Below are 11,094 nucleotides of genomic sequence, written 5' to 3'. Positions count from 1 at the left end.
AGTAATATGCCACATACTCAAAAAATGTTCCCTGGTACTTAAGGTACCTTTTGTACAATCACCAATCATATGGAACAAAGTCAAGTGGATCTTCGAAAATCTTGGTAATAGTTATATGGGGAGAGAGTCAAGTTTTCGCCCAATTGAATCTATTTTAGACGCAAAAACACACTGTTATGAATAAAACATCTTCTGCATTTTTCAATGAGTTGGCCCAAATATTGGCGGATATATCCACCATAAAGTCACCTATAAGTACGAAAATCTTTATATTATGTATATCGGGGCTCTGGGAAATATTGGCCCGATTCAACCCATTTTCGATATGCATATCTCACATAATGACCGATATTTTCGATCAAAAGTCAACTATAGGTACAGAGGTCCTCATATTCGGTACCTATGGGATTGAACATTTTTGGTTGAATTTGAACAATTTTTGGTCAAAGATAGCATACTTTAAGGAAATTATTACCGCAAAATTTTATTCCGCTTTATCAATTACTTCTTAATTTGTGTACTGGAAAGTGAAAGAACCAAATGGAATTTTAAATTGTGTTATATGGGAAGTAGTTGTGATTGTAGTCCGATGTCGATCATTTTCACACTGTGACATAGAAATATTAAAAGAATATCCCATACTAAATTTAGTCGAAGTCGGTCTGTCGGGCCCCGAGATATGGAATTTCGCCAAAAAGTGGGCGGTGCCCATTGTCCAATTTTCATACCGGCTCCGATAGAGCCTCCTTATGCCATCTATATACGACCCGCCTAGAACAATGTAGCAATATTTCAGTATTTAATTAAAAAGAAATTAATAAAGCAGTACTCATTTTATGCAAGTGACCAACCTAATTCAACGCTCTTTTTTTTAACGGGTGGAAAGATGGGGAAAATGTTTAAGCTTATATGTTAAGTAGAAACCTTGTAGTTTAGTAAAAAAATAGGTTATAGCTCTACCTCCCCCGACACTATAACAAAAACACTAATTTCTAAATTAAAAATTAAAGTTTTTCTTTTCGTTTTTTTGATGATTCATTGTTTTCCCGAAAAAAAATAAATAATATATTAACTAAATTAATCTTTATATCATTAATATTAAATACCATGTTAAATAACGTACCATGTTGTCCATGTTTAATTCCACAGTTTATTTGGGTATTCAAATCCCACTTACACCCGGAAAGAAAATGAAAATACGCGGGTTATCGGTTGTACCATTCACTGTAATTTGTGTTATATTTAAAATACAATACAATTGTAAATACATTTAAATGTTATCGGTACGGCCGAGTTTAATTAATCGCACTGCGAAAACTGTTGCTAAATCGGGTTGATCGCTCACAGGAACCGGGTTGAGACGAAATCTGGCGAAGATCCAATTATATGGTGCGTTGACGCGGCTTAGTATAGAGCGTAGTTTTTTTTTTTTATATTGCATATCTTTATTTACAATCTGTCGTAAAACAATAAGTAAATGTCATTTGGCCTTAAAGTAAGGGTGATCAGTAAATGTATCGTATGACTATTTTTGCATTAACTACTTAATTAGTTCTTACGATCTAAAGGGCAGGTCTAGAGGATGCAGTCTTTGAAGTCGTCGTGTGTCTTCACTGTTGTCTAATAAGTTTATGGCGTGTGTGTTGGGATGGAAATTTAGTCTTGTGATGTATTTAGAGCCTTATCTTTTTATTTCGTCAATCACCGTAGATGTGTTCAGATCCTTGTGGAGATGGATATTTTTGACATACCACGGAGCCTTAGCAATCAGTCTAAGAGTTTTTGACTGGTATCTTTGAATAATATTTATATTGGATTTACTTGCCGTACCCCGAATTTGAATGCCATAAGACCATACAGGTTTTACCACAGCTTTGTAGAGAAACATTTTGTTTTTTAGACTAAGTTTAGACTTGGGGCCAAGCAACCAATACATTTTTCTTATTTTAATTTTGAGCTGTGTTCTCTTGGCTCTGATAAGTTCACCCCAAGTAAGTCTTTTATCTAAATGTAATCCGAGGTATCTTACCCTATTGGATTTAGGAATTATGACTCCATTAAGATTTACGCTGGGGCACTCTTTTTTTCTCAATGTGAAGGTTATTTGAGCAGATTTTGAGGCGTTTACCGAGATGTTCCAGTTTCTAAGCCAGGATTGCAATTGATCTAGCTGTGATTGTGCGGTTTCAGCAGCTTCACTAGCCGAGTAGGAGGATGAAAGTATAGCAGTGTCGTCTGCGTAGGTGGCAACTATTAATTTATCGTCTTATAGTATTGGCATGTCTGCGGTAAAAACTGTATAGAGCGTTGGTCACAGAACACTACCTTGGGGGACTCCTGCTTTTATCTCGTGTATGTCCGATATTTCGTCTTGAATTTTAACGTAGAAATGCCTGAAACTCAGATAGGATCTGAGGAAGAGATAGAGCGGGGTAGGTAGTATCTTTTTAATTTTGTACAGTAGGCCTGAGTGCCAGACTCTGTCAAATGCCTGCTCAATGTCTAGGAAAATCGCACAACAATACTTCTTCTCTTCCAGGCTACAAAGTATAGATTTCACAATACGATGGCATTGTTCCGGTGTGCCGTGCATTTGTCTGAAACCAAATTGATGATCTGGGATGATCGATTGCCTTTCCAGCTCTGGCAGTAATCTTTGAAGAAATATTCTTTCGAGTACTTTCGAGAATATTGTCAGTAGGCTTATTGGTCTATATGAAGATAACTCATTTTCCGGCTTGTTTGGCTTTGGTATCATAGTTATTTCAGCAAATTTCCACTGCGTAGGGAAATGACTTAGCCTGAAGCTACAGTTAAAAAGCAACACTAAAAATAACAGGCATTTCTTGGGAAGATTTTTGATTGTCCATGCGTCGATATTGTCGTGACCTGGAGACTTTGAGTTTTTTATCCGCGAAATTTCCGACTGAACTTCTGAGAGTCTTACGCTTGTTAGAGGTTTATCCATTGGGCATGGACTGTCGATGTATTCTTCAACGTCCCGGCGTTGGCTGGTACTGTTGAAGTTAAATGGCTCAAATGAAGCTTTAAGATGGTTGGCAAAAGCATGAGCTTTGCTTGTGTTTGATCTACACCAAGAATTGTTGGCATGTTTTACCGGAACCTGTCTTAGGGTGGGCCGTTTTAGGTATTTGGTGGCCTTCCATATACTATAGTCCCCGTCCTTGTTTGGATCAACATTTTTGAGGTATTCTCCTATCGATTCTTCTTTAAGTTCAGCCAACTTAGTTTTAAGCTCCTTGATTGCTTTGTTAAGGGCTGTTTTGTCATTTGGATTCCTGCTGTTGTGCCAAATCCTTCGAAGTCGCCTCTTGTGTTTAACCAATTCAGAGACTTCATCAGAATATGGTTGCCTATTTCTTTGTGTTCGACAAGGTTTTTTACAACTGTTCGTTGAAGCTAAAAAGGCGGCTTCGTGTATTTTATTGGTAAATATTTCCACAGCATCATCTAAATCTCTTGTTGAGTTAATCTCCATTTTGAGATTAATATTGGACTCAAGTCGGGCTTGAAAAAGTTTTATGTCAGATCTCTTATTTAATATACGCTGCTTCTGAGCAGTGACTAAAGCAGGCGAATTAATATTAATAATGAGAGCGGAATGATCTGAGCTAAGATCATCATCATTGATTATTTCGAGGAGGTTGGAATCAATTCCTAAGTGAACAGCAAAATCGATAAAATCAGGTATCTTGTTAGAATCAGTGGGCCAGTAAGTGGGTAGAAAGAACGTTAAGATTTTTTTCTGTTATACATTTGTATAGTTCGCGACCTTTCGGATTAGTAAGACGAGATCCCCACCAAGTATGTTTGGCATTGAAATCACCACCAGCCAGAAATCGACTGCCCAGTTTGTTGAAAAACGTAATAATTGACTTTTTATCTATTTTGAAAAACGGAGGTAGATAAAGTGCGGTTATGGCGATTCCTCCATTAACGCTTGTGATTTCAATAGAGGCTGCTTGAACTGAAGGCAACGAGATTGGTTCTAGTATCTTATATTTTAAAGCGGACTTAACAATAATAGCAGATCCACCATGTGCTTTACCATCAAGATGGTTGCAAGTAATAAGGTCGTAACCATTAATTTAAAAAAAAGACTTGATAGTGAAATGAGTTTCGGATATCATAAGTATATCTATGTTTTTAGTTACAATGAAATGTTCGACTTCTAATCTATGATTACTTAGTCCATTGGCGTTCCAGATAGCCATCTTTAGACTTAATTGCATAATTTTGCAACAAGGGAAGACATCATGGTTAATAGCGCTGAGGTCAGCTCAATTTGTTTAGAGATCAGAGCTTCTAGCTTTTCTAAATTATTGTGACTGCATGCAGCTGTGCTTTTTTGTCCTCTTGTGATATCTACGTAGCTTAAGTTGTTGTAAAGTGGTTGCTCGGTATTTAAACTTGTACCGACTTTAGGCCTTGGATTATTATTAGTCGACTTAGTTGCATACGAGTGCCTGATAGACTTGACAACCCTTGTAATTGGCAGTATGATTTTGCAAGCAGTGTATACATTTTGATGGAGTACCGACGTCTTTTTCGCATTGAGCGGTGGAATGGTCTAGACCGCACTTCACACACCTGAATGGCTTTTTACAACAGCGTTTGGTATGTCCAAACTCCTGACAACGATGGCACTGAACTAAGTCGTTAAATTTTCGAGGAGGCTAAATTTTGACTACTGCATTACATAAGCGATTAATGTCGAATCCACTTTTGTTGTTTGCTGATGGCTCTAGGTCAGCAAAAAATATTGACATTGGCAATTTTGTTGCTTTACTTTTAGCATTAACAATGTTTCTCACAATGTGGCCTTGTTGAGCTAAGCCAAGTTTAATGTCATCTATCGGTGTGGAAAAATGAATATTTTTAATAACAATTCTATAGGGCTTATCTTCTTTTAGCTGATAAGTGTGAAAAATTTTATTTTCAGAGTCTAAATAATTAACAAGCTTTCTATAAGAGTCACTGTTTGCAGGCATAACTCTGGCTTGTCCGTCTCTACCGGACTTGTACGAAAAATTTTCTCTGCCAATTAGAGCTGAGAAACTAATAATCATTTTATTTATGTCGTTAACTTGTGGTATGAAAATTGGTGGTGGTTTGTGAACACTCGTAGTTGTCTCTATTTGTTGCTCACTGTTGTTATCACTGATATTGATGTCGCTTTGTGTGTTTGTGTCCAAGACTAAAAACCGGTTTGATGTGTTTAGAGTAATGTTTGTCTTTAGTTGTTTTTTTTAATACTTTTGGAGATTCAATAGTTTTGCGCTTCACTGCTTTATGCTGGTATGTGTTTTGCCAGCCTCCGCTGTTCTCACACATTCCGCCCGCCACAACGTCCTCCTCATCCATTAGGTAGAGGTTTTGTTTGTGCCGATTTTTCGCGTTTTATTTCACACGAGTTTTTGTTTACTAAAATAATGCAAGTGCACTTTTCCAAATGAAATCAAAAGTTCTGCCTATGATTGCACTCACTGAGTTTTGTCTATGACCGCACTCATTGAATTCACGATAGGAATTGATAGCGTAGTTGATGATCGAATTGTGAGTGTCGAATTGTCCGCTTTCCCTTTTGCCCATCCTTTTTGTTGATGGATGTGGAAGTATGGTGAGTTGTGTTGAGTGGTATTGTATTAGTATGGTGTCATCAGATGGTAAATTGAGCTGTGTTTTATTAGGTTGCGCCAGTTTTCTCGGGTAGAGTGGGGGCAAGCTGGATTCATTTAAACATCCTGGGCCCCCTAGGCGAATATTTTTGCCTAGTATTCCACGAATATGCTGTTGTCTGTATTTCGGCGTACTGAGTTGCCGAGGGTGCAGAACACTATATGCTATAAATGTTGAAAACGGCTTTGGTTTTAAACATATGTACTTAGTATTTGGTATGTACATATGCTTTTACGTGCGTACAATGAGAAACTATATTTTACGGATTTATGAGTTTGTAACTGCTTTTCATAGTTATTATAATTGTGGTTATTTCTTTGATTTTTTTACCATCGGCTTGTTAAACTAGTTTTTTTTTGTTATTTGCCTTTTCTGCGTTATCGGCTTATGAAGGATGGTAACTCCATGCCTTGCTCAGATGTGGCCAGAATGGGTACTCCTTAGCCCTAGATGTAGGACTATGAAATTTGAGGGATCTTGCGAGAGAATGGCCGTGAATGGAGAACGGCTTCGATTCATAGGGTGGAAAATTCTTCATAATTACGTTAATGCGATGTATAGCAGATTTCTATAACCCACCCATTTGAGGAACGCTTAAATAGATGCAATAAGAGCGACCTTAGCTATTTGCAAGTGTAGGTGCGTCACTGTATCGGATTGGGAGTATGAAGATCCCTTTCTTTTGAGATTTTATTTATTTTGGAACATTTATGAAAAGTATCGACTTTTTGATACAACTGAGTTATATTTTATGTTTTAGTGCGTATGCACTAATTTGGCGTTTAGTAGCCCGCCGCCGCTCTAGGATTTGTTCAGAATTGTTTTTTTTTTTCATTATTGGCGAAAGCCATCCTGCGGGGCCGAAAAGTTGTATGTGCTTTTAATAATTTGGATTGTCAGAGATAACTCTGACCTTGTTTTTTATACCAATTTGTAGGGTATTGGATAATTGTGGCTCTAGGGGTAGTCGTACGACGTACCGGCCAATATTTGATCTAGTAGTAGTGGCTTTCGAAAAGTCCTCACAATACTGATCTCCTTTAGTTTTGTTTCATATTCGGGGAAGTTTCCCTATCTCTTGAAATTTCCTTAATTGTGAATTAAGGCATTGATTTGATTTTTTCTCAACTTGAGTTGGTGTGGTGGAAACTAGTTCTGTAACTAGTCCACTTTGTGTTTGGCTGTGCAGCGTGTGAGCTTTTCGTGCCTTTGAGCGACATGGTGTCTCTTGGCAATTTTTAGAATTTTGGATTTCGGGATTTGATTTTGCAATTAAACCCGTGCTTCTTTTTGTATAAGCGCTTCTCTGGGGTGAAATGGGATATGTGCTGTAATGAAGCTTCGTATGATGTCTTTTGTGACAATGTAAGCAATTAAATTTGCTTTGCAACTTTTAAGATTGTGTGTATAGGACAAGTAGTTTATTTTGATCTGACAAAGTTGTTCCTTTCGTTAATGTTTAAATTTTTAAACTTCTCGCAAGTTCTAAGCTTATGCCCTCTAGTGCATAGTTCTCATGACGTTTGTTTTTCAGTTCGGATATGAACGATTGCGTTTTGTAAAAGTTTTTGTTTGAATTGTTTTTGTTACTAACTTGGGGTCTATTTGAGCTTCCATTTTGGTCGTGTTTGTTCTTAGTTTTGATTATTTTTTCTTTTAACCTTTCCGCAATTTTATATTGGTTGGTGAGAAAATCTTTCATTTGTTGCCACGTTGGGCACTTTTTTCGCCATAATTTAGCCATCCCGGCCCCCCTAGGCGAATATTCAGCCTAGCAATCTCTGCAATTGCTGGAGGGTTGCCACCACGTTGCTGAGTCCAGTAGCGGGGCGATGCTGTGGCGCTTTTGGATGACGCCTGGTTGGTGCAACGCGGTGCGAACGCCATTGATAGGGCGCAGGCCGGGCTTCAGTAGTTCGGCGTCGTACCGTCCGGTCTCCTTGCGTTGATCTATTTGTGCTTGGGGCAGCTGGCCGACCTACATCGCGTCGTGGGGTCCTGTGCAGCAGCGTGTGATGTGGTCTGCCACACGTGTGGCATAAGTCGGAAGAAGCACACTCCTGCGTCTCATGCGTGTGCGACAGGCAGTTGAGGCAGTGCTCATGTGCCTGGGCCACACGCTGTCGTTATGTCGGCGTTAGCTCCTTAAAGAGCCCACAATGTTGTAGTCGATGTTTCCGGCGACATAGCGGACATCGGATGCGACGCGGCTCGACTTGAGCGGATGGCGTTGATGGGGCTGCTCGTGAGCCACTACCAGAAGCGGCAGTCGATACAGTCGCATTGGTTGGGCGAAGTGGAGGAGTAGGCCCAGTACGTGCCCCGTTGGTTGCCGACCGAACAGCTGGTGTTGGGATTGTAGGCATGTCCACGTCCATCCTGATCTCTGTAAGAAACTGTATTTGAATATACATGGTAGTATATAAATAGAATGTGTGATTGTGCCACGTTATGTGGCATGACTGGGTCGTCGTATTGACCGACCATTTTTTTGTAATTTTTTATTGTTATTGGTAACGGTAGGTTGCGGGTTGCGATTTTATTGATTTATTTTCATTTGTGTTACGGCATTATGTTCGGATTGTTTAGTATCGGATTTTCGTTATTATCCGCGGTTGGTAGAAAGCATAATTTAACCAGCGTAGTGAGTATTCCATTTTGAGTACGGAGATCAACGACCCGGATGTGGCCGTCTGAGCCATAATGGAGCTTTTCTATACGGCCAAGTCGCCACTCGGTAGGTGGGAGACAATCGTCGTTAATAAGTACACAATCTCCAAGCTTTGGCGCATTTTCTGATGTTTTCCATCGATACCTCTTGTGGAGGTCCTTTAAATAGTCTTCTTTCCATCTGCGACTGAAATTATGACGGAGAATTTTGATTCTTTCCCATCGATTTAATAATAATAGCGACTCCACGCCAGGCTCAGGTGTGGCCAGAATGGGTGCTCCTTTGAAAAAGTGCCCTGGTGTTAGGGCTGTGAGATCTGAGGGATCTTGCGAGAGTGTTGTTAGTGGCCGTGAATTGAGAACGGCTTCAATGCGAATTAACAGAGTTGTAAATTCTTCGAAATTAAATTTGTAGTTTCCAGCTACCTTTTTTAAGTGGGATTTGAAGCTTTTTACAGCTGATTCCCATAAACCACCCATATGAGGAGCTCTTGGGGGGATGAATTGCCAATTAATGCCTTGGGGGGCGTACTTTTGTACAATATCAGGGGAGACTTGTTTAATAAAGTCCACAAACTGTTTTTCTGTGGCTCTTTGAGCTCCGATAAAGGTTTTTCCATTGTCGCTCATAAGTTTGGACGGAAAACCGCGTCGTCCGACGAAGCGAGCAAATGTCGCGAGAAAAGCCTCTTTTGTCAGATTAGTACATAGCTCGAGGTGCACTGCTTTTGTCGTAAAACAGACAAAGACAGCCACGTAGCCTTTCATTAGGGTAGGAGACTTAGCATGGACGCCTTTATCTGAAAAGGCCCAGCAAAATCAACACCTGTGATAGTGAAAGGCAGAGCGAAGTTGCAGCGTTCCGGTGGAAGTGCTGCCATAATCTGCGTCCTCATCTTCTGTTTATGCATAGTACAGATCTTGCACATGAAAATGCACTTTTTTATTTGAGGCTTAAGCCGGGGAATATAGAACTCTTGGCGGATTATATATTGCATTAGGCGATGTTCCGCGTGCAACATTAATATATGTACATACTTGAGTAGCAATGTTGCAAGTCGAGACTTCTCTGGTATTATTAGAGGATGGCGTTCGTTATATGTCAGGCTTGAGTTAGCAAGCCGACCATTAGCACGAAGCAAACCTTTCTTATCCAGAAATGGATTTAGTACTAAGAGTGAGCTCTTTTTGTTAATCGGCTTCGATTCTCTTAGTAGTGAAATCTCGTAGCTGAAGTGGCGCGACTGAGTATAAGTGATAAGAGCGACCTTTGCCTTTTCTAGGTCTAGGTGCGTCAATGTATCGCCTTGGGGATATACTGTGCGTATTCCCTTAATTCTAAGTTTGAGTCGCTCTATGAAGTTGAGCACGTAAGCGATTACCCTGAGGGCTCGAGAGTATGATGAAAATCGCTCAAGGATGTCAGTATCATCCAATGTCGTGTGAAAGGAGTCGATTTTTCGACTTTCGGGGGCAATTATATTGCGTATGGGCGATCGTGGCCAAGAATCGGGGGATTCTATTAACCACCGAGGGCCATTCCACCAAAGAGTGGTGGTTGCAAGGTGCAGAGGCTTACACCACCTTGTACCTAGGTCGGCAGGATTGTCAGCACTGGCCACGTGTCGCCAAGTGGCTGATCCCACTAGGTCAAGGATTTGAGACGTTCGATTGGAAATATACGTCTTCCATGCATGTGGAGGTTTTTCTAACCAGGCTAATACAATTTCGGAATCAGACCAGAGATACAATTTATATTTGGTCATATTTAGATGCGTTTGCACCATGGATACTAGTTTGGCTAGTAGTAGCGCACCACATAGTTCCAGTCGTGGCAGACTTATTGTTTTTAGCGGAGCCACCTTTGCTTTGGCTACCAGTAGGTGACTTGTGGTCGCTGTGTCAGATTGTGTGCGCACATAGATGGTGGCACAATATGCCTTTTCAGAGACATCACAGAAGCCATGTAGTTCGACTTTGTGCTCTGGGGCATAATTTATCCATCGTGGGATTTGTATCTGTGAGATATCATTCAGATTACCCGCGAACTGGGACCACTTTTCTAAACGAAGTGGTTTCACTTGTTCATCCCAGTCAGTTCCGTCTAGCCACAATTCTTGTATTAGAATCTTTGCTTGTATCATAATTGGCGAAAGCCATCCTGCGGGGTCGAAAAGTTTTGCCACCGAGGATAAAATTTGCCCCTTTGTTATAGCTGATAGTGCGGATATTGACTCATTAGTGTATGAAAACTGGTCAGATATCGCATTCCATTGTATCCCCAACGTTTTCGTTGTGCTTTCCTTTTCGAATTTAAGGAAATTAGTGTCTAATAGATGTTCTTTAGGTATGTCCTTTAAAATATTAGGGTGGTTCGCTGTTATCTTTTTCAACGGGAACCCGGCTGTATTGAGCGCTTGTGTCACTTGTGCTAGTGACTCGTATGCCTGTGGAAGATTGTGGCTTCCAGACAGAATGTCGTCTACATACGTTTTTGTTTTCAACACTTGTGTTGCCAGAGGAAATTCTGACTTTGTGTCTTCTGCCAGTTCGTGAAGTGTACGAATGGCGAGGTATGGGGCACAGTTTACGCCAAAGGTAACTGTTTTTAATTTAAAGTCGCGTAGTGGACTATTGGGAGATTTACGGAAAATAATTCGCTGAAAATCTTGATCATCTTTATGTACGACTATTTGTCGATACATTTTCTCAACATCCCCATTG

The 11,094-nt window shown here is 40.1% G+C and overlaps 1 protein-coding gene across 1 annotated transcript; it reads right to left on the bottom strand.

The window, feature by feature from the left end:
• Window positions 1-7,826: 7,826 nt before the first annotated feature.
• Window positions 7,827-10,669, bottom strand: LOC126765181 (uncharacterized). The gene is made up of 2 exons (XM_050482760.1): window positions 9,753-10,669; window positions 7,827-8,096 (listed from the first exon to the last, which is right to left on the bottom strand). The coding sequence occupies exons 1-2, from the start codon at window positions 10,512-10,514 to the stop codon at window positions 7,827-7,829; spliced, it is 1,032 nt and encodes a 343-aa protein (XP_050338717.1). The 5' UTR covers window positions 10,515-10,669.
• Window positions 10,670-11,094: the final 425 nt, after the last annotated feature.

Source organism: Bactrocera neohumeralis, unplaced genomic scaffold (genome assembly GCF_024586455.1).
Source record: "Bactrocera neohumeralis isolate Rockhampton unplaced genomic scaffold, APGP_CSIRO_Bneo_wtdbg2-racon-allhic-juicebox.fasta_v2 cluster10, whole genome shotgun sequence".
NCBI lineage: Eukaryota > Metazoa > Arthropoda > Insecta > Diptera > Tephritidae > Bactrocera > Bactrocera neohumeralis.
Note: the sequence above shows the minus strand (reverse complement) of the source record. Positions and strands in the feature narration are given on the sequence as shown.

What these genes read in the sequence shown, in the direction of transcription:
- LOC126765181 (XM_050482760.1), bottom strand. Translation starts at nt 10,514, where the DNA reads ATGATACAAGCAAAGATTCTAATACAAGAATTGTGGCTAGACGGAACT. An exon ending in CATACTCTCGAGCCCTCAGG is followed by an intron (nt 8,097 to 9,752) that starts GTAATCGCTTAC and finishes ATTCAAATACAG; the next exon opens with TTTCTTACAGAGATCAGGAT.